This window comes from Carassius auratus, chromosome 18 (genome assembly GCF_003368295.1).
Source record: "Carassius auratus strain Wakin chromosome 18, ASM336829v1, whole genome shotgun sequence".
Classification (NCBI taxonomy): domain Eukaryota; kingdom Metazoa; phylum Chordata; class Actinopteri; order Cypriniformes; family Cyprinidae; genus Carassius; species Carassius auratus.
The window spans coordinates 14,763,199-14,787,405 of NC_039260.1; the positions used below are offsets into that span (position 1 = coordinate 14,763,199).

The following is a 24,207-nucleotide window of genomic DNA, read 5'->3' on the forward strand; positions in this document are numbered from 1 at the left end:
CAATAATTCCCAAGTGGAGCATAAGGTCTACCTCTTCCTGCAAGGGCACCTGCAATCTTTCCGGTATCCTATAGCTCTGGCGTTTCACGACAGCATCAGGTTTCAGTATCACACCATGCTCAATCAAGTTGGTAAACCCAGGATATTCAGAAAATACCTTAGAAGTGAAGAGAACTTGTACTTGGGACTGCTGGGAAGCTGTTAGATGATCTAGCCCGATTTCTCCAAAAACTGGCTGTGGTAGATACTGCTCATCAGATTCTTCCTCTTCAACACAGCGAATCATCAGTGACTGTGCCTTTTCAGGACGAGGAACCCACTCTTTCAACAGGTTGACATGCAGAACCCGACTAGATCGATCTTGACCCGGCATACTGATTTCATAAGTTGTAGGACCCAGGCGTTTCTTGATTTCATAAGGACCCTGCCATTTCGCTAGTAGTTTACTCTCTCGACTGGGCAACATGACAAGTACCTTTGTACCGACCTCCAGGTCCCTTTCTCGAGCCAGAGGATCATACCACGTCTTCTGCTTTTCTCTGGCTTCTGCCAAATGATTCTGAGCCAAACCGGTCATCTTCTGCAAACGTTCCCTCATCTGTAGAACATAGGAAACAACACTGGTGGGCTCTTTTTCAGGACTCCCTTCCCACATCTCCTGGAGCAGAGCCAATGGGCCTCTGACATCACGGCCATACAACAGCTCGAAAGGAGAAAAGCCTGTGGAAGCCTGAGGGACTTCCCGATAAGCAAATAGAAGATAGGGCAACCATTGATCCCAGTCTTGACCACTCTCACTGACAAACTTCCTCAACATCTGCTTCAAAGTCTGGTTGAATCGCTCAGTCAACCCATCCGTTTGGGGATGATAAGGAGTAGTACGCAGACTCTTAATTCCTAAGAGCTGGTAAACCTGCTTCAACAAGGTAGACATGAAATTAGTGCCCTGGTCGGTTAGAATTTCTGCAGGAAATCCGACCCTGGAAAATAACTGGACCAAGGAAGTAGCTACAGGTTTCGCCTTCACAGATTTTAATGGAAATACCTCTGGGTATCTGGTGGAGTAGTCCGTTATCACCAGCATGAAACGGTTCCCTGAGCGACTCCTCTCCACAGGTCCAACGACATCCATTCCGAGCCTCTCAAACGGAGTATCAATAATAGGAAGAGGTTGTAGTGGTGCCTTTGACGGACGTCTGAGGGATACCTTCTGACAAACAGGACAGCTTTTACAAAATTGGGCCACATCTACTTTCAAACCAGGCCAGAAAAACCACTTCTTGATTCTTGCAGTGGTCTTGTTTTTCCCCAGGTGGCCAGCCCAAGGAATCGAGTGACTCAGATGTAACACCATCTCTCGAACACACTGTGGAACCACAAGTTGTTTCTGGTCTCTGATCTCCCGATAGAGTATTCCCTTTGTGATCCCATATCTGGCTGTATTGTCATCTATAGGCTTCTCGCTTACCTCTGCAGCTCTAGCAAAACACTCAGTGAGACTAGCATCTTCCTGCTGCATCTGAACGATATTGGTGGGCATCTGGAAGTTCACAGGTAAGTCACAGGCTAAATCTTCACTCTCTGTATGAGCAGCATATTTTACCTTTTCTTGCCTTTTTTCTCTTCTGGACTTTCTCCTCTTCGACACCCCGGTTTCAATCTCTGCATTGAAGAAAGGTAAAGTACTTAGTGTGTGTTCAATCCCCTCTGACTGATTCGCCTTTGCTCTGGTCACCACCACATTACACTGTCGAGCCGGGTACAACAACTCCAGCAGCACTGGTATATCTTGACCCAGAATCACAGGGAAAGACAAGTTATCAGCAACCCCCACTTCCACCAGGTAAGTCTGTTCTTCGATTTTAACATAAACATTGGCGGTTGGTAACAGTCTCTCATCTCCATGTACACAGCAAATAGGCAATTTTTTGACTGTACTGATCAAAGAGGGTGATATGAACTTTCTTCTTACCAGAGTCTGATCACTGCCGGTGTCAATCAAAGCGGTCAATTTCTCACCATTTATCTCCACATTTGTAGTTTTCAAAGAGCTTGGGGATTTGGTTCCCTCCCTCCTTGGCACAAAACATAGCTGTGTAAGCTGAGCGGAGATCTTCGGACAATTTGGCTTAGTGTGCCCTTCTTGACCACACAGGTAACATATGGGAGGTCGTTTAGGAGCAAAATTCAATTTGGCTGAAGTAGGATTCCTCATGTAGGGCTTACCGGACCCCTCCGACTTCCTCTGCTGAAAGTGAGGCATGTCGAGAGAACGGCGCTCATTGACAGGTTTCCAAGCCCACGGCTTACTCTTTCCTCTGGCTGCAACAAACACATCCGCCAAAGATGCTGCTTCCGCTGCGGTTCTAGGATCTCTCTCTCGAATCCACACCTGGAGTTCAGGGGACAGCATTCTCAGATATTGCTCCAGAATGATGATTTCCTGAACTCCAGGTGTGGATTCGAGAGAGAGATCCTAGAACCGCAGCGGAAGCAGCATCTTTGGCGGATGTGTTTGTTGCAGCCAGAGGAAAGAGTAAGCCGTGTATTGTAAAGGTAAATATAAACTTACGCAAACCTAACAATAAATAGAGAATGAATGAATTGTGTTTCCTGTGGTTACTTATGCAATCATACTGAAACAAATGAAAATGAATAAGTTTAAATAAAGCTCATTCTGAAATGAATGTCCTTTGTATAAATATATGTATGCATGTGTGTGTGCGCTGGATACATCCACTTTACCGCTCTTGTGCGGCCACCACTCGGGCCGTCACATTTACTTACAATTTCTTATGAACCACTGACAACTCCTTAATAACTGGTGTGTAAATAATGCTATACTTAATTTAGAAATGATAAATTGATCATTAATAAAGTATGAAAAACCAATTATTAAATACATTATAGATATGCTCTTAAATCAGGTATAAAGCATTTATATCTGTATTTATAAACTGCTTACAAATGTCTATTCATGCTTTATAAATAATGAATTAACTGTTTCCTAATGCTTAACTAATGATTAATAGCATGCACTTATTATAAAGTGTTATCGAAAAATAGATAATTGATATAAACTCTAAAGACTCAACTTTTCTCTTTGTAATATCTTGTTCAGGTTCTATAATAATGATCTATAATCATACTCTAACATTATTGGAAAAAAAAATATCAGTACCAAATAAATACATTTCTACTGTTATAACTGTGATTTCAGAATATGTAGATATGAACTCAACTAAAAAAAATTCAAATAGCTAATTGCAAATAATGGAGCTCTGCAGCTATCTAGTGGTAAAAGGAACATTAAAAGAAAAAAAAAAGATAGGCAAATATCAAATTATCCATGTTATCCCCATGAATGAAAGTTAAAGATGTTGGTCTTTTAAAAGTTAATTTTACATAAAAACATTTATATATATATATATATATATATATATATATATATATATATATATATATATATATATATTGGAAAAGCTGGAGTTTGCTTATTAAGCATGCAGAACAACCACCCTGATTCTGATTCTGATATCCTGTTGTCAAACCAACTGAGCATACATTTCACTTGCTGAAGAAAAACTAAAGGCAGAAAGACCCACAAACAAGCAACAACTGAAGTCAGCTACAGTAAAGGCTTGACAAACCATCACAAAGGAGGTAACCAAGTCCATGGTGATGTCCATGAGTTCCAGACTATCCTTGACTGCAAAGGATTATCACCAAAATATTAAAATGAACGTTATGTATGATTGTATTTATTTGTCATTTTTATGCATAATAATTGTGTATTTTATTTTAATCCCCTTGAATTAAACCTTAAAGTCTGCATTTCAGTTTCATCTTGATTGTATGCCACAAGAACATAATGAAAAATTAAACAAAGCAAACAATGTGTGTGTGTGTGTGTGTGTGTATATATATTCACTGTGCTAACTGAAAAAAAATACTTTGTCATTTCATCATTGAGCTATCTTGGCTACCATAGTAAGTCAATAATAGAGTACGTGAATGAACAATTCACAATTTACTCAATCAAGTATTCACCATTTATGTTTTCTAACTTTATTAGGCAAAACAGAGATGTTGTTAATTTCATCATGTAATGGTCCAACATACACTGTTTAGTAAGAAAAGCGCCATCATGGTGATAACAATCAACATAACTTAAAATAGGATGGTAAAAGTACAGGATGGTAAAAATAACAGTGTATAGTATGTTTTATTTTCATCTACACTATTATTATACTTTAAAATTTTAAACTCACGTAGCTCTTGGGTGTTATTTGACCATTAAATGTTTTTTAGAGTTCTTGTCTGGTTTCAATAAAATGATATAGCATTTAGGAATAAATATGCAAAATAACATTCCATATGTGGAGGCTAAAATGGCAAATACCTCCACTGCCACTGTGAATTTTCCAGGAGAACTAACATAAGCAGGTATGAAAGCAATCCAAACAGCACAAAATATGAGCATACTAAATGTGATAAATTTGGCTTCATTAAAATTATCCGGGAGTTTCCGAGCCAGAAAAGCCAAAAAGAAACATAGAATAGCAAGCAGCCCAATATAACCTAACACAGCCCAGAAACCTACAACCGATCCCACATTACATTCTAGTATTATCTTTTCTTTGAAATAGTTAAGATTTTTAAATGGAAAAGGGGGGTATATTGTTAACCAAAGCACACAAATAATCACTTGTATAAGAGTAAATGAAAAAACACTGAGTCTTTGTTGAGGAGGCCCAAACCATTTCATGACATTACTTCCTGGAAGTGTTGCCCTGAAAGCCATTAAAACCACTATTGTTTTCCCCAGAACACATGAGATACAGAGGACAAAAGTGATCCCAAATGCTGTGTGACGCAACATACAGGACCACTCAGTGGGCCGACCAATGAAAGTAAGTGAACAGAGAAAACACAACATCAGTGAAAATAGGAGCAGGAAGCTCAGTTCCGAGTTGTTGGCTTTCACTATTGGGGTATTTTTATATCGGAAAAATATGACTGCAATTATTATTGTTATAAATGCACCAACAAGTGAAATAGTTGTGAGCAAAATCCCCATGATTTCCTCATAAGACAAAAATTCTGTTTCCTTCTTAACACATCCATCGTTTTGCATATTTGACCAGAAGTCTTGATGGCACCGCAGACATGTTACAGAATCTGTATTTAATGGATGTAATAATTAATAACAGGAGATATTATATATATATATATATATATATATGTGTGTGTGTGTGTGTGTGTGTGTGTGTGTGTGTGTGTGTGTGTGTGTGCGTGCTCTTGTTTTTGTGACATATCAGGACACAACTCACTCTGTATAATGACATGGGTATAGCACAGGTATTACAAGGAGATGGTGACTTATGATGACATAACCCATGTCCCCATTTTTCAAAACGCTTATAAACCATACAGAATGAGTTTTTTTGAGAAAGTAAAAATGCACAAAGTTTCCTTTGAGGGTTAGGCTTAGGGCCATAGAATATACAGTTTGTACAGTAAAAAAAAACAAAAACATTACACCTATGGGATGTCCCCACTCTTCACAAAAACAAATGTGTGTGTGTGTCTTGTTTTCTCTTTTTATGGATATAGTGATTTTACCTGTAGTGTTACTGATTTCTCCCTCTGTGCACGGTATGCAGTCATAACAACATATGGGCTTTCCTTTCTTCACACCCTTCCTAGTGCCAGGGGGGCAGCTCTCACTGCACACAGACACTGGTACCTGTGGCAGATATATATAGGCATTGTCATTTACTTATAGAAACTGATATTCAGAAAATAAGTTTCCTTTTTTCCCTCACCTTTGTGGAATTATTTGCCCATAAAATTGATGGCATATTGACAGCTAATCGATCTATCCCCAGAAAAGAAGCATCATAAAGCCCAACAGTAACAAATTCATAGTGTTGTTTTTTACTTGGATGCCAATTTATAATGTCATATTTTGCCACTGGATCACCATTCTCATCAAAATAAACCTCCTCACCATCTTTCGTTTTGAAATGCACCTTTCTCAGGTGCTTCAGAAACTGAAGGGGAAAAAAAGACAAAAAAAAAATTATCGTTGACTAAAATGACTGACAAGGCAAACAGTCTCAACAAAATGTCATATGTATTGTACAGTACATACAGTACAAATAATAAATTGTCAAATATACTGTGTCCATATGTACAACATTAGAGAATACTGAATTGTATATAGCAGTGGAATAAATTAGTGTTAACCCACTGTTGAAGGATCAGGCTGTTTATTTAAGTCACATTTTTCTTTGCATCCCAGGAGGTCATGAAGTGTATGAGCAACAGCATACACTCCTTTATACACATTGCTGAAGATGGGCATGAGTGACATGTCTGTAAATAAATTTTGCACTTGAGACAGTTCCTCATTGCCTGTACAGGGAGTTATGGACACAGAATCATTCTTAGTTGAGTATTTACACTGAAACAGTTCTTCCCAGAACTCAGTAAAAATGACACCTCCCGAAGACTTCAGTGGTTTTATTTTTAGAATGAATTCTTGCAGACCTGTCACTTGTGTTTTGGGTATAGCCAGACCAATTGCTCCTTGTAGAATGTGGTGCTTATCCATACTGGCAATGACTGAATCAGATATCCAAGCTTCGGTCCCTACCCACTGGTATCCAGTAATATTGTGTTCAACAAATTTATGCAGCAGAACCTCCAAGTCCCAATGAGCAAGAAATCCTACAATTACTCGTGAAGTAGAGCTTTTAATCTGCTCAATTATCCTTATTACTTTATCTTCAGGGTAGGTTCTGAAAAACGGGAGAGAATATTCCAAACAGATACCCATCTGTTCAGCTACCTTAGTAAAAGTGGCCATCCCACTGTTACCATAATCATCATCTGTTCTTAAGGCTCCAACCCAGGTCCAGCCAAAGTGTCTAACCAGTTCTGCCAGTGCTCTACTCTGATAGTGATCACTTGCAATAGTTCGAAGAAATGAGGGATATTTGACTTTGTCACTAAGGCATTCACAGGTGGCATAGTGGCTGATCTAAGAGATTAATATATACAGAAGTAATATGTTTAGGCATAACATCCAGTAAAATTACATTAATTGCATTCAGCAGCATCTATTATTTATTTAAAACATAGATTACAATTTTACATTTTCATATCATTTTAAAACACTATATTGTGATAAATTGTGACATAAAATAATACCAATGGAAGCTTGAATGGTCCAATACCCTTTGATATCGCCATGCAAGCTGAAGAAGTTGTGTCCCCAATAATTGCTTGCACTTCAGCATGCTTTGTGCAGGGCCCTTCAACAGACACTTTCTCATACCCATTTGCAAGGGCCATAGCTGCTCGAACCCCAGCTGCCACTGATCCACACGTGTCATAGATCTTGTAGCCTAATGAGATCCCAGGTAGCAAAGTGGAACTGTTATTAATTTCCTCTATTGCGAAGAGCATGGATTGTGCGTACTGGAAGTCTCTAAAATTAAGACTTGTGAAAAAATACAAATAAATAAATAAAATAAGTATGTAATGAAACTATGAATAATTCATTTAGCGTAGCACTTGTATTTACAAAATCTTATTAGACAATATCTCTGCTTTTACATACCTGATGCACTTCAGTGGAGGTGGAAGAATTGAATATGTCTGTTGCCTGATTTCCCAGCTGCTATGGAAAGAGAAAACCCCTCCAACTATAATAGCCCCATCTTTCCATAGCTCAGGGTGAACAGGCTCCCCTCGCAGAGTACAAACCATTTTGTTAGCTTTAGAGAAGGTCATGATGGATATTATCATATGTAGCAGTGCAACCAGTGGCTCCATTCACCCATTTAATGGAAACTATCATATGTCAATTGTATCAGCTCTGATATTTTAGCTAATAGAAGGACTTTGAGGTTTTATAGATATATTTTAATCTGCTGGGAAATTACATATGTTGACCTCATTTGAAGGAGGTGCTACGTTTTGCATGATCAGAGTGAATTGCTTGCGTTGGTGTGTGTCTGTGTGAAAATGTTTGCTTTTTATGGTCAAAACGCTAAATATAAACAACATAAATACATGTTCCCCGGGTTGCTGCAGCAAAAAATGGCTGCCCACTGCTCCGGGTGTGTATTCAGGGTGTGTGTGCACTTTGGAAGGGACAAATGCAGTGCAATAATTCTGAGTATGGGTCACCACATGCCACTTTCAATTGTAATGCGAATAGCAGAGGAGGACTGAAGCCTGGGGTACACTTAGCTTTTCTGCCTGCTGTAATGCATGGATCTATCCATGGATCTATCCATTTTAAAGGGTTAGTTCACCCAAAAATGTCAATGTACTGTTTGAGTACATGAATTACTCCGGGATATTGGTTTGTTTGAACTTAGAGGGAGTGTCAGCCACATTAAAAAAGTTAACAGCTTAAGTCATTTGTGGATTAATACGTATTAGAGATGCGAACTGTTTATAACGATTCAGTTCAATTAGGTGAACTGAATGATTCGTTCGCGAACTGGATATCCAGACTGCTTTGATTTGAACTCTCTCTCACAACAGACACGGAAGCAAAGATAATGCTGAATAAAGTCGTAGTTTTTGCTATTTTTAGACCAAAATGTATTTTTGATGCTTCAAAAAAATTCTAAACGACCCTCTGATGTCACATGGACTACTTTGATGATGTTTTGCTTACCTTTCTGCACATGGACAGTTTACCGTACTCACAGCTTCACTGGAGGGACTGAGAGCTCTCAGACTAAATCTAAAATATCTTGAACTGTGTTCCGAAGATAGAAGGAGGTCTTACATGTTTGGAACAGCATAAGGGTGAGTTATTAATGACATAATTTTTGGGTGAACTAACCCTTTAAGTATACTACACATATTATGAACTCATAGTCAAGTCACTTTTATTTATATAGTGCCTTTAACAATACAGATTGTGTCAGAACACTTTACATTATTAATTAGGGAAATAGTGTCATCTAGCTGTCCTGGTCTCCGCTGACATTCAAAGCTGTCGAGGTCATCTCTAGGTGCTAAACTTCCATCTGGGCTGGATACGTACTGGATCTGGGTGTCTGCAGTGACCATCTGATCTGGATACAGACTGGATCTGGTGGCAATGTTGACCTCAGAATAAGAAAGAAACAGACTAATATTAGCGTAGAAACCATTCTAGCAAGTACACTGTGTGAATATTAGAAGTATTCCCGGTTCCAGTTGTCCTAATTAATGCAGCCTAAAAATCCTTTAATGGATTTGAATATTATAAATGTGCTAGGGTGTTATGTGTAAGCCTGTCAGGATCTGGAATGAAGGATGTCACGAGGACTCAATATATTGCAGGAAGATACAGACTTTATTAAAACCAGCTACTTCCTCATATAACTAATCAAATGGCGAATAGGAGTTTCTCTCTTATCTTATTTTGTGTGTAATATATTTATTTATATTAATAAATTAATATAATTAATAATATATTTGTATAAATTAATTCTATTAGTAATACATAATGACTTTCAAAAGTGGAAGTAATTACCTTTATTTGTTATAATATGTATATTTTAACTAATTGCAAAAGATATATAATCAATAAATGTCTAACCATGAGATGTTGACCGAGTTTGAGCCCTGGCTCAGCACAGTGAAAGTATTTGAAGCTTTGTTTATGAACATGGCAGTGTGGTCATACAATGACTTTAAACCGGACACTACTCTGAGCTGATCACATTATACAAATGCTCCAGATATGTAATCAGGTCCTCCCTTTTGGAATGGTAAACATGACACTATTCATCACTCACACATGGTGAGTGATTAAAATTTTTTTTGTAACACATTGCACTTCATGTGTTTACAGATTTGTGCAGAATTTGAGACATACAGAATTACCATAGGCCCATCAGAATCAACAATCTTTGCCAAACTTGATCCGGACTGCAAAACTTACGAAGATGTTTGCATACTGAAGAAGAGTCCTTGGACAAATAAAGAAACCCTCTTGGTGCCCACTACACAGGTAAGAACAGCTGCACTCAACACAACCTTGTATTAAAACATTATTCTCTCACTGGCCACTGGAAATTGACAAAACAAGACAGATAGAATAAGATAAGGTTTATTAATACAATAAAAACAAAATATGTGGTATTACTATAAACTGATAGATTTATTTTAATGCAAGGCGGGGGTGTCCAGACCTGATCTAAGAAAGCCAGTGCTCTGTGGAGTTCAGCTCTAACACACCTGCCTGGAACTTCAGGTAAGACTTTTTTGTTTTAAAATTCCCAAGAACCTTGATTAGCTGGTTCAGGTGTGTTTAAATTGCTAGATCACCCAAAAATAAACATGTCATTACTCTATTTTTTTTTTAATCTTTAAGCAACAAACAAGAAGGAAGGACAGTCCACAGTCTACAGTCCAATATTGAGGAAAAGCTCAATAAAGCCCCTTTCACACTGCGATTCCGGCAAATACCGGTCCCGTAACGACACGTGACATCAGGGCGTGGCGTGTAATGTACGAGTCGAAAATATTAGGCAGGTAATACTTTCACTGAATCTGGCGAACGATCTCGGTGTCACCGTGGAAAGTGAGGAACTAAGTGATCTCTGCTTCATACAGTTTGCACTTTTTTTTTCAGTGAACGTTGATCTTCCTTCAAAACAGCCGCTAAAAGAGTCGCATGATAACGTGCGTCATCACTTAGACACGGCATTAGATCTGGCTTTTGTTCACACAGCGCTTGTCCCGGGATTGAACCCAGCAATGTTGCTAGGTCCCCAATCCGGGTTCAATGCTGGAATCAATCCCAGGACGTGTTTGCTTTCACACAGAAGTAATGTAGTCGGACCACACGGGCGCACTTGCGGAAAAATCGGCCGAAAAAAATTCCAAAGACCGGCCAATTACCAATCGCATATTTTAAGCAAAAACGTTCGGTTTCCGATTTATGGCCGGTCAATTGCTGCATCCCTATTATTTGTATGAAAATGCGAGAGATTTCTGAACCTCAATAAAGGCTGCAATGGAACTGAAATGTTCCCAGAGTCATAGTAAGGACATCAGTAAAACAGTCCATGCGGCATCAATGCTTCAGCCACACTTATACAAAGGTACAAGAATACATTTTGTGCAAAGAAAACAAAAATAGCGACTTTATTCAACAATTCTTCTCCAAATCACATATGCCACCATTATGGAGAGTAACTAGAGGCATGAAAATTGCTTTCCTCTACGTGTAATCAAGGCTCAGCGCATGTGTGTTCTAGGTCAGCAGCACCATGCACATGATTTATTTATGTGCTGTTGATAATGGTGGAAGATGCGATTTGAGTTGTTGAATAAAGTTGCTGTTTTGGTTTTGTTTGCACAAAAAAGTATTTTTGTTTACTTTGTAAAATTATGGTTGAACCACTGGTGTCACATGGACTGTTTTACTGATGTCCTTACTATGTTTCTGGGTCTGGGAACATTCCAGTTCTGTTGCTTATCGTGCAGGGTCCAGATGTGTGTACCATTTTCCACTGTAATGTTTGTTAGAATCCCATCTTGACTGCTTGCCTGTATTTCCCATAAGAAGATGAATGACTGACTTTTTTTCCATGTAATTTTAGAAAAAAAAAGCAAAGTCTAAATTTTGTTGTTTTCATCTTCAGACTAATGAAATTGAAGTATCCAATGAAGACCCTAGCAGTATGGAGTATATGGTGAGTTTTTTTTTTTTTTTTTCAAGGTTAATAAATGATTTGTTTAAGTTAATTTGAGTTCTCCATGCTTTTAAATACTTCTAGTTTAAAGACGTTGCCAGCAATCAGGAGGTGATCCAGAAGACTCGTGGGAATCTATCTGAAGCTCCATCATTGAATACAGTCCAGCAGATGTTGGAGTGTTAAAGGATAAAGTTCTTCAGGACCTATAGCAGTTTACAGTCTGCAAAACCATGTTATATATGGGACTGATATATGGACTGAACTTGAGCAACCCTCCCGAATTCAGGTACACATTTGGAATACTGAAGAAGTTATTTCTGGAGCCAGTTCCTGTTCCTGGAATAAGGTTTGATTGGTTGCCCATGAATACCAATTAGAATTTTATTTGCTATTTTGTGTAATTTTGTAATGTGGTTTAAACTGTATTTTGCTGTGTGTACTTATTTATTGCTTGTTCAACTAATACACTTTGATCATTTGTGACATCTTGTCTTTTGTCTCATTACAAGACAAATCACACAAAAAATGCTTTGTTGAAGTGAGTAACTTTAAATAGAAAATACTGTGTTAAAGTAACTAGAACTAATTGTGTGGAACCACTGTCCATAATTGAAATGAGTAATTTGAAACAAACCTCCTTATGTTGATAGAGTGAAACAAATTTGGTTAGATTGTAATAAACCAAAACATGTTGAGTTAACTTAACTGGTTTAAGTTGAAGCAAAGTGAATAAATTGAGTTGGTTGGACATTACTATTTCACATAGATTCTACCTCATTCAATTGTGTTGTCACAACACAAGGAGTTTGCTTAGATTAAAAAAATTCCATTAATGTTATCAAAACACAATTTGGTTGTGTGGAACCACTGTCCATAATTGACTTAAATAAGTTTAAAGAGTAATTTTAAACTTGCGATCGGTTTGCACAGTGCTGCGTGAAGTCAAGCATACCTAAAAGCAATGTGCTCACACAAAAACCCAAGCACATGACCAGCAAAACAATCAAAAGCCATGTGCTTGAACAAAACAAGACACAAGCACACAGCTAATGAAAGAACTCATAAGCCATGTGTTCACACTAGACAAGACAACACGCTGCCAGTGAAAACCAAGCTGCATGCTACTATGCACAAGACAAAACAGGACATGAAAGCAAACAGCCGATAACACAAGCTGCATGCAACAACAACACAAGACAACAAGAAAAGCATGCGGATAAACACAAAGCATATTACATTGTTCCTTTGGCTCAGTGGTAGAGCATTGCATTAGCAGGGCGAAAGATTGTGGGTTCAACCTCATGCTTCCACAACCAGACATGTCACACAACCAGGAATGTCCGGATCCAGATACACAACTGATATTCAACAAGACAATAAGTGCCGGGATCTGAACACCATGCTCTACCATGAAACAGGACTCACAGACGAGAGTGCATGGCTTGATCACTCTCAAAGCCGCACACTCACATGAAAACAATAGCATGACAGGAACATCAGGGCTCTGAAACAAAACCATGAATTACACTAGACTGAAGTGACATAACCTTGACACTGCCCCCTAGAACGAGGAACACCAAAATCAAGACAGGAACATGACATGACAACACAAGACTGAGATACAACAACAGACAACACACAACAGGAAAAATAAAAACACAGAGACGGGGCCAGAGGGACAGACCAAGCATACTCTACCAGATCTGGAACCCTGACAGGGGCTCTTCGGCCACAACTGTGGGCACTGCAGCCTCATCAGGCCTTGCTGGGGGTGCTGCAGCCTCATGAGACACCTCTAGGGGACCTACATCATCTTCAGTTGCCTCTAGGGGACCCATTCTTACTCCTCCCCTTCTTCCAATTACGAGAGCAAGGTGCTGCAGAGGTGCTGCCACCTCTGGGGTGCAGAAGCATTGTCGGCTGCCACTAGATGTGCTGCAGTGACGTCAGTCACCTTTGGGGGTGCTGCAGCTTTGTCAGCCACCACTGGCAGTACTGCAGCCTCTTTAGCTGGGGGATGTGCCAAGAACTCCACAAATCCCCCAAATGTCAGGTGTTCTAGCACCCTCATTCTCCACCAGTTGAGGTGCTCTTAAAAGGCATAATTAAAGAGGTCCTTGAGGCCCACATCATTAAACCCCAACCCTTCTGCAACACAGCTGAACTCCAGGGCAAAATCCCTCACGTCAGTCCCCTGTTGATGGCGACAGCTCAAAGTCTTAAATTGGAGCATGTGTTGATCAGTTAATTCTCAGCACATAGAAGCTCTTTTACCTAGATACCACACTATAGAGACTGTGTCTGTTCCCCGCACTAGAAAATATATTAAAAAAAAAACATCCAAACCAAGTTAAGAGTAACAATTTAATTGAGGTTCAACAAACAAAAAATAGATGCAATACTGATAAACACATGACAAAGCTTGGATTATTGAATATCAGATCCCTTTCTAGGAAAACACTTTTTGTAAATAACATGATGACTGATCATAATCTAGATGCACTCTGTTTGACAGAAACCTGGCTAAAACCTGATGATTACATTATTTTAAATGAGCCCACCCCCCAAGATTATTGTTATAAACACGCGTCTAAAAGGCAAAGGGGGTGGTTTTATAACATTTTCAGGATTTCAAGGGCAGGCTTCAAGTATAACTCGTTTGAAGTAATGGTGCTTCATATAACATTATCCAGAGAAACAAATGTTAATGATAAATCCCCTGTGATTTTTATACTAGCTACTGTATACAGGCCACCAGGGCACCATACCGACTTTATTAAAGAGTTTGGTGATTTTACATCCGAGTGCGTTCTGGCTGCAGATAAAGTTTTAATAGCTGGTGATTTTAATATCCAAGTTGATAATAAAAAACATGCACTGGGATCAGCATTTATAGACATTCTGAACTCTTTTGGGGTTAGACAACACGTTTCAGGACCTACTCATTTTCAAAATCATACTCTAGATTTAATACTGTCACATGAAATAGATGTTGATAGTGTTGAAATTATGCAGCCAAGTGATGATATCTCAGATCATTATTTTTTGTGCATAAGTTTTGTGCAAACTTCATATAGCCAAAATTGTAAATTCTACTTCCTGTTTCAAGTATGGAAAAACCATCACTTCTCCCACAAAAGACTGCATTTTAACCCTCTGGAGTCTAAGGGTATTTTTGGGGCCTGGAGAAGTTTCGCCATGCCCTGACATTTGTGCTTTTTTTCAGTTTCATATAAATACCTAAATGGCTAAAGTCTAATCTCACTGTAATCAAAAAAAAAAAAATAATAATAATAATAATAATTAAATCACTTGAATAAGGCAATAAAAACATATACAGAACATTGGTTCCCGGGATTTTTGAGAACTGGAGCTTGTAGCCTAATTTTTTTTTTTTTAATTATGTGAAAACCATCTTGTTTACTCAGTTACAGAAAACAATATATTGATTTAAATTTTCTAAGACACTTTTTGTTTGTAAAAGTCATATGGGAGTAGGCGTCAACTATCATGAATATCATTGTGATTTACACCTGAGAAGACAAAGGCCTGCATAATGAGCTGCATAATGAGCCTTTCAGTCATCTGTGCCACTGAAAAGGAGGAGTTACAAGAAAGAATGTGAGGACAAAATAAGTCTATATAATTTTATGTTTGTAGTTTATTTAGAGTATATTTAATTATCCCACAACATAATTTAATATCCACTTGGGGGAGCAGTTAAACAGTTTATTAGGAACAAAGCTGACTTTCAAACTGATTTTTTTGCTTCAGTACTCCAGTCTCACAATCTTTCAGAAATCCTTTAAACAATCTTATTTAAAAAAAAAAAAATATATATATATATATATATATATATATATATATATATATATATATATATATATATATATATATATATATATATATTGTTATTATTATCATTATTATTATTATTATTATTATTAATGTTGAAAATAGCTGAGAATATTTGTTCAGGTTTATTGGGGGGGGGGGGGAATTGACAGAACAGCATTGTTTATTACATTTGTTACAGTTACATTTATTTGTTACATTTATATTATTTACATCAAGCTTTTGAATTGTAAAGTATTGTATATTGTTACTGAAACTTCATAATGTTGATTATACATTTAGTCAGGAATTATAGTTTGGAAAAAGTCTTTGGAAAAAGTCTAACTAGTAAAATGTTTACACGTTATGTGAAAACTAGTACAAGTATATAAATAAATAAAAAGAGAATGAATACTGAGACTGCTCTGCTGAATAAAGCACTTCATCCTTTTTTTCTGAGGAAATCCAAATCTCAAATCCTCACCACATCACATCTTTTCGGGGTTAATTATGTCTCTCATTGCGAAGCAAACAGTAAAATAAAAATAACTTTAAGAACAGTCTCGCTGCATTGTCTTATGTTATGGGCGTATTCAAGCCGCGCGCTTCAGTTTGAATCTGAATACAGCGTTCAGCGCAGGGGCATGGTCACATTAGATATAATGAAGGGAGACGTGAAAAACGGACATTGCGTTGTTTTCATATGGATTACTTTATCACAGAATTTTTGGCAGCACTTATTTAGTTTAAAAGTAGACATGTCAGGCTTTCTATAGATATCTCTCTCATCTCTCTTCGTTACAGTTTATTTTAATGACGTGTTTGTAAATGAAGATCAGTGCAGACAAAGACTGCAGACAGCACACCTTGTTTGTTATCTTTATTTTATAAGTGCACAAAGTTCTGTTGTTCTTATGTCTGTATTCAAAAAAAGTAGACCCTTTACAGATTCGATTGATGTATTGCTCTTATCTGTACAATTAAAACTGAAAGTGTAATTTAAGTTCTTTTCAGGGTTATCAGGTGAAAATGACTCATAATGCGTATACACGTTAATTGACTCCAGAGGGTCAAGTTATCTTCCTGATGTATCCGAATTCCTTAGTATATCCAAAACCTCAGAACAACTTGATGATGTAGCAGAAACTATGGAATCTCTCTTTTCTAGCATTTGAAAATACAGTTGTTCCTTTACGCTTAAGGAAGGTTAAGGAAACCAGTCTGACACCATGGTATAATGAGCATACTCGCACCCTAAAGAGACCAGCCTGAAAAATGGAGTGCAGCTGGAGGAAAACAAAACTAGAGGTATTTCGTATTGCTTGCCGGGAAAGTAACCTATCCTACAGAAAAGCATTAAAAACTGCTAGATCCGATTACCTTCTCTTTTAGAAGAAAACAAACATAACCCCAGGTATTTATTCAATACAGTGGCTAAATTAATGAAAAATAAAGCCTCAAACAAGTGTTGACATTTCCCAACATCACAGCAGTAATGACTTTATGAACTACTTTACTTTTAAAATCGATACTATTAGAGATAAAATTGTAACCATTCAGCCCTGAGGTGGAAACTCTTCACCTCATGGTGCAGAGACCGCCGGCTTGACCCAGCTAACTGCCCAGATGGTACAGTTCAGGAGTTTCTACAAGCCAGGCTCTCTGCAGGGTTGACCCACTCCACGCTGAAGGTTTACGTGGTGGCCATTGTGGCCTACCATGTCCCTCTCAATGGTCAGTTTTGGGAAGACACCCCTTAGTTACACGTTTTCTCCGCGGTGCGCTGAGGCTGAGACCTCCAGTACGATCCCGTATTCCCCCGTGGGACTTGGTTGTGGTGTTAGAGGCTCTTTGCAAAACTCCATTGGAGCCAATTCAAGACATTTCAGACAGACATCTGACCCTTAAAACCACCTTTCTGTTGGCTATTACAGCTCTGAGGAGAGAAGGAGATTTAAAGGCCCTCTCAGTGGCCGCTACCTATTTTTATTTTGCACCTGGCATGACCAAAGCGTTCATATACCCTTGAGCAGGATATGATCCTAAGGTTCCCTCTATCACACCACAACCTGTAATGCTACTGGCGTTCTGTCCCCCTCCCTTTCGGGAGCCTGACCAAGAGAAGCTAAATTGTATGTGTCCAGTTCGAGTGCTGGACAAATACGTCCACAGAGCTGCCCTGTGGAGAAAAATGGACCAATTGCTTGTATGCTAGGGTCGCCACAAGAGGGGCTTTCCTGCTTCTAAGCAGAGTATTAGTCGTTGGATAGTTGAGACTATCAATGCCACCTATGAGTCCTCTGGTCTTCCCCCGCTGTCAGGAGCCAAGGCTCACTCTACACGGGGTATGGCAGCCTTCAAGGCCTTTCTAGCAGGTGTGTCCATGCTGGACATCTGCAATGCTGCGGGATGGTCCACGCCTTCCACTTTTGCAAAGTTCTATGGCTTAGATATGCCAGTGACTCCAGGCGATTCATTCCTTTCATCCTAAGCTGTGCTCTTCGGGGATGTGGTCGTCTGGCAGCGTGGGTTCATCATTCCCCGTAGCGCTTTGACGCAGCTCGAGTTCCTGAAAAGGAACATCTATAGATTATGTATGTAACCCTAGTTCCTTGAGGAAATGAGACGCTGCGTCTCGAGGCCATACCCCCAGCACCCCTGCCAGCACTTGCTGGTGCTCGAAGCTGACGCCAGCTGTGTGGCACATGCTTTTATAGCTTCCTAGTCACTTACGTCACCCCGCCCATGACGTCACGTTCTTCCACTGGACTGATTACATGCAATATTCAGAGTCGCTCACGCTAGACGCGTTCCCCATAGCGCTTCGATGCAGTGTCTCGTTCCCTTGAGGAACTAGGGTTACATAAGTAACCTAGAGACATTCTATTAGATCTTAGTGCTGCGTCTGACACAATTGACCACAACATTCTTTTGCATAGACTTGAACACTTTGTTGGCATTAATGGAAGTGCATTAGCATGGTTTAAATTATATTTATATGACCGCCATCAGTTCGTAGCAGTGAATGAAGAGGCATCATATCGATCACAAGTGCAGTTTGGAGTACCTCAAGGCTCAGTACTAGGGCCGCTACTATTCACGCTTTATATGTTACCCTTGGGAGATATCAGGAAACATGGTGTTAGCTTTCACTGTTATGCTGATGATACTCAGCTATATATTTCTTTGTGGCCCGATGAAACACACCAATTTGAAAAACTAATGGAATGCATAGTCGATATAAAAAACTGGATGAGTAGTACTTTCTTACTGCTAAATCCTGAAAAAAACAGAGGTGTTAATTATAGGAACTAAAAACTCTGCATGTAATAACCTAGAACACACTGTAAAAAATTGCTGTAGCTTCTACAGCACAATTTTACAGAATTTTACTGTATAAACATTTTACAAAATGCAGCTGTAATTCGCAATGCATTATGGGTCAAATAAGGTTTTACAGTTGTTAATAGTATATTTCCACATCAACTGTAATTCATTTACAAGAAGCAGGTGTTTCCTACACTAATTTACTGTAGTGTGGCATTATGGGATTGCGCGCGCATCATTCAAATTCAGAAACCCAGCCGACTGGAGCAGCCCGAGAACGATTGAAGATAAGAATGCCAAATGTTTGATTTTTGGAAGTAAAATGTTCTTACTGAGAGCATTTAAAAGTAGTGTTAACCTAATGTGAATGACTGTCATAGTAACTAACATTAATATCTATCTAAATAACTGACGAACAGCAACATTTGAAATTTCATTCGTTTATATGTGTTCAATTATCCCATATTGACTTGACGCCTTAATATAATAAGTGAAAGACATCTTTATATGCCCGACTGGACGAGTTAGCCTGATTTAAAAAAAAAAAAAAAAAAAGACTGAGGAAGCAACGAAATGCAAGACTGATTCTGATTATATCAATGTTTCATTCAACATCAGAAAAGCTTAACAGCACACATAAACTCATGAGGTAAGTTAAATGTTCAACTGTTGAGTTTATTTATAACATATAAGAAGCATCACAAGTGAGCTGTTTTGCTGAGTATCACGATTGCAAATACATAGTTCAATAAACAATTAGTCAACAAGTTACTTACTTTTTTATACACAATATTAACTGTTGTTGTATTTCACCGACGCATATAGTTCCAAACAAACACCAAAGCAAAACTATTTTGCTCATTCTCAAATCAAAACTCTCCAAACTTGAGCTAAATGATTCATCATTTTGAACAGATCGGTTCAATTAATGACTCAGTTGATTCCCTCATTAAGTTATTTACTGCCACCTAATGGCGGATTAGTTTCAGGTTTAATAAGTGGCATTGCATTTTTCCAACATTTATTAATTGTATTTTGCACTGTTAATTATTTAATTTGATTGGTGGTACAGTTATACAATGTAATATTACAATTTATAATTATAAATTATATAATTTATAATAGTTTGTTTATTCTAATATATATGCCTTTTGGGGTATTAATTTTGGTCTCATTTACAGTACATAATGCTTTAAAGAAATCACAAGATTATTTTCTTTATGTCTTTTAGGTGCAAAGAATAGCAGCTGATGTGGAGAAATGTTCGATGCTTCAAGACTCTGAAGCTGATTTTATTAGGTAATATATTAATTATTTAAATAATTTGATAAACTTGTAATTTAGATTACATTTTATATTGAAATACTGCATTGTAGGTTACATTATTGCTTATATTTATTCATTTCAGGTCCACCCAGTGGCTTTTGACTATTTGAGGGTCAGATGGTTGTGAATTCATACCTCAACATTGTGTGTCCCGGGAGCAGGCATCTTTTGCACACATTAATTTTTTCAAAGGTAAAAAGTTTTACTTAAGTAATTTCATTTGCGAAAAAGGTTACTTATTCAAAATGAAATGTAGTCATTCATCACTGTTAACTGTTAACAATTAACAATGTCTAAGCCCAGAAATGTATGAAAAGCATTGTCAGAATAGTCCATCTGCCATCAGTGGTTCAACTGTAATTTTTCAAAGCTACAAGAATATTTTTTTTATGCAAAGAAAACAAAAAGAACAACTTTATTCAACAAAGTCATTATCATAGCAGTTTTAGTTCAAATCAAAGCGTAAATAAACATAAAAAGCGTGTCCATGTGACCCAGCTGACACAGAACAGGCTATGTAGTGTGTGCCCAACAGATACTCTCCAAAAATGGCACTACACTGACGCAGAGGAGGCGAATTGTTGAATAAATCGTTATTTTTGTTTTCTTTGCATACAAAAAGTATTGTCGTCGCTTCATAACGTTACTGTTGAACCACTGATGGACTATTCTGATGATGTCTTTCATACTTTTCTGGGCCTTGATATTGGTATTTACTGGAGAGTCTATGGGACAGTCACAATCTTCTCAGTTGCATTCAGAATATCTTAAATTGTGTTCTGAAGACGAACAAAGCTTTTATGGGTTTGGAACGACATGGAGGTAAGTGATTAATGGCAAGATTTTCATTTTGGGGTGGAGTAACCTTTTAAGTACTGGTAGATGCTGATTGTATTGTATAAGTGGCATTTGGACATTTATTTTATTGAGCTAGTTTCATTTGATACTTAACTTTATCCTGATGCTTTTGCTTGTTTTTATGTGCAGATGTTTTCTTGGAATCACTACACTCCCTGGATACAAGACGGACACATAGAGGCAAAACAAGTGGAAAAGTCTCAGAAGAGGGACAACCCTCATGTGTGTGCTCATCTCATAAAGTTGATGGACTTTCAGTATGTATTTATTAAATTGTCTTTTGCAGGAATATTCTTAATTTAATAGAACATAAGCTCAAACAACAGAATTTGTGATTTAATGTTGATTCCAGCATTTTATTTGAATCCTTTTCTTTAAAACATATATTTTTTACATTTTTAAATGTTTAAAAAAATTATACAAATTATGTTGATTGACCTTTATTTTTATAGAAAGTTAATGCTCTACTCTGAATATGGCTTTTTTTAAACAGTTATTTGTGATGCTATGCTATTTTTATGATAAGATTTAACTGTTGAAAGACTGAAAAATTTTATTTGACCAGTAAAAGCCTTACAATGTGTTTCTGCCAGTTTTAATAAATACTTATTTGCATCATCATTGACTTGGTTTTCATTCATTTGTAAATGTATTAAGATAGAGCTCATGATAATGCATTTATATCAGTATTTTATAGTTTACTGTTAAAATTATTCTTTAAAGCAGTTTCATTGTTAAAAAATATTACAACATCATATTGTATTTAGGGGTATTTACATGATTTTATTGGCAACTTTTGTTGCCAGTTAAATACTGTAATTTAATGAAATTACAACAAAATGCTGTAAAATATATTTACAGGACTTTATTGGCAACTTTTTTGCCAGGTAAATACTGTACTTTAGTGAATTTACAAAATATTGCTGTAAAATAAACTACTTGTAAAATTCAATGTTACTGTAAAAAATACTACAAACTACTGTATTTCACATACAGCAATTAACTGCAATTTGCTTTGCAGTAATGTCCTGTAATCATTTTACAGCAATTAACATCATTTTTACAGGATTTTATTGGCAACTTTTTTGCCAGTAAAATCCTGTAAATTCTACAGTACATTTTTTACAGTGCACTGTCTAAGACTTGATAGCTGCTCTGTCAATTCTTCGTTATCAGTTAAGATCCTAGGTGTGCTATTTGATAGCAATCTTTCCTTAGAAAGCCAGGTTTCTAGCATTTCTAAAACTGCATTTTTCCATCTCAAAAAATATATCTAAATTACGGCCTATGCTCTCAATGTCAAATGCAGAAATGTTTATCCATACATTTATGACCTCAAGGTTTGTTTGTATGACCTCAAGCAATTGTAATGCTTTATTGGGTGGTTGTTCTGCTGCTTAGTAAACAAATTACAGCTAGTCCAAAATGCAGTAGGAAGAGTTATTACTAGAACCAGGAAGTATTACCATATTAGCCCGGTCCTGTCAACACTGCACTGGCTCCCTATCAAACATCATATAGATTTTAAAATATTGTTTATTACTTCTAAAGCCCTGAATGTTTAAGCACCTTAGTATTTGAATGATCTCCTGTTACATTATAATCCTCCACGTCTGCTGCGTTCTCAAAACTCAATTTGATAATACCTAGAATATTAAAATCAACTGCGGGCGGCAGATCCTTTTCCTATTTGGCGCCTTAACTCTGGAATAACCTACATAACATTGTTCGGGAGGCAGAACACTTGCAGTTTAAATCTAGATTAAAGACCCATCTCTTTAACCTGGCTTACACATAACATACTAATATGCATTAATCCATTAATTAGGTAAACTGGAACTGGGAACACTTCCCATAACACTCAATGAACTTGCTGCATCATTTAAAGAATGGCATCTATGCTAATATTAGTCTGTTTCGGTCTCATTCCGAGGTCACCGTAGCCACCAGATCCAGTCTGTATCCATATCAGAGGGTCACTTCAGTCACCCGGAACCAGTACGTATCCAGACCAGATGGTGGTTCGGCACCTTGAAAGGACCTCTACAGCCCTGAAAGACAGCAGAGACCAGGAAATCTAGAGCCCAAGATACAGTTCCCTTGTAAAGACCTTGTCTCAGATGACCACCAGGACAAGTCCACAAGAAACAGATGATTCCTCTGCACAATCTGACTTGGAATTGAACAGCTGATTTCGTCTGGTCAGAGAAGAACTGCCCCCCCCCCCACTGAGCCTGGTTTCTCCCAAGGTTTTTTTCTCCATTTTGTCACCGATGGGGTTTCGATTCCTTGCCGCTGCCAATCATTTGGCTTGCTTAGTTGGGGTCACTTCATCTACATCGATATTGTTGACTTGATTGCAAATAAATGCACAGACACTATTTAAACTGAACAGAGATTACATCAATGAATTCAATGATGAATTGCCTTTAACTGTCATTTTGCATTATTGAAACACTGTTTTCCTAATGAATGTTGTTCAGTTGTTTTGACAATGTATTTTGTTTAAAGCGCTGTATAAATAAAGGTGACTTGTCTTGTTGGTAGTGGGGGCTGGAGATAGTGGAGGCTGGTTGACGATGCAAACTCTTCTTTCTAAGAGTCTTCATGTTTTCCAGTTCGTTCTGTCATGGTGGAGCAAGGACTCAATGGGACATATTTTAATGATCTAAATGCAAACTGTGTAAAGCGCACGGCTCAGGTGCACTCAGGGCATGTCCAAATCCACTTTTGCTATTTTAACGACGGAAAAACGGTTGGCGCCACCGGGTGCATGGTCTAAACGAGTTGTCCTTATTCTCTTAATGAGTGATGAGTGTTTTTTGGGTGTAACGTGCAATAAAACAATCAGAGTCTCATCTTCCATTCCCTTTAAGAGCCAGTTGTGCTTGTCCCATGACGGATTTGCTATTTACAGGGCGGAATTTAATTAATCTACAAAAAATTATTATGCATCGCAATGGTTTAATTTTTTATATTTGGCATGTTTGTGTGCTGCTGTGCGTCCCTGTGTTTAATAAGCATCTTGCACATGCGTTGTGGACCTTCCTATACTAACCCGCTCTTTAAATAACAAATAAAAAACATTGTGCCAGACTTAAGACTTAATAAAAAGCATTGCGCCAGAAATGCGCTTGAA

The 24,207-nt window shown here is 37.8% G+C and overlaps 1 protein-coding gene across 1 annotated transcript; it reads right to left on the bottom strand.

Moving 5' to 3' along the window:
* Positions 1 to 4,047: 4,047 nt before the first annotated feature.
* LOC113118814 (extracellular calcium-sensing receptor) lies at positions 4,048 to 7,875 on the bottom strand. Its single transcript, XM_026288224.1, has 6 exons — positions 7,631 to 7,875; positions 7,219 to 7,510; positions 6,257 to 7,048; positions 5,829 to 6,056; positions 5,626 to 5,749; positions 4,048 to 5,181 (listed from the first exon to the last, which is right to left on the bottom strand). The coding sequence occupies exons 1-6, from the start codon at positions 7,843 to 7,845 to the stop codon at positions 4,286 to 4,288; spliced, it is 2,547 nt and encodes an 848-aa protein (XP_026144009.1). The 5' UTR covers positions 7,846 to 7,875; the 3' UTR covers positions 4,048 to 4,285.
* Between the last annotated feature and the right edge of the window lie 16,332 nt (positions 7,876 to 24,207).

Bases quoted from the DNA above. Each gene is read 5' to 3' on its own strand.
- LOC113118814 (XM_026288224.1), bottom strand. From the start codon at position 7,845: ATGGAGCCACTGGTTGCACTGCTACATATGATAATATCCATCATGACC. The intron at 6,057-6,256 runs GTGGGTTAACAC...TTTCCCCTTCAG, and splicing joins AACAGCCTGATCCTTCAACA to TTTCTGAAGCACCTGAGAAA. The intron at 5,750-5,828 runs GTGAGGGAAAAA...TATCTGCCACAG, and splicing joins GGGCAAATAATTCCACAAAG to GTACCAGTGTCTGTGTGCAG.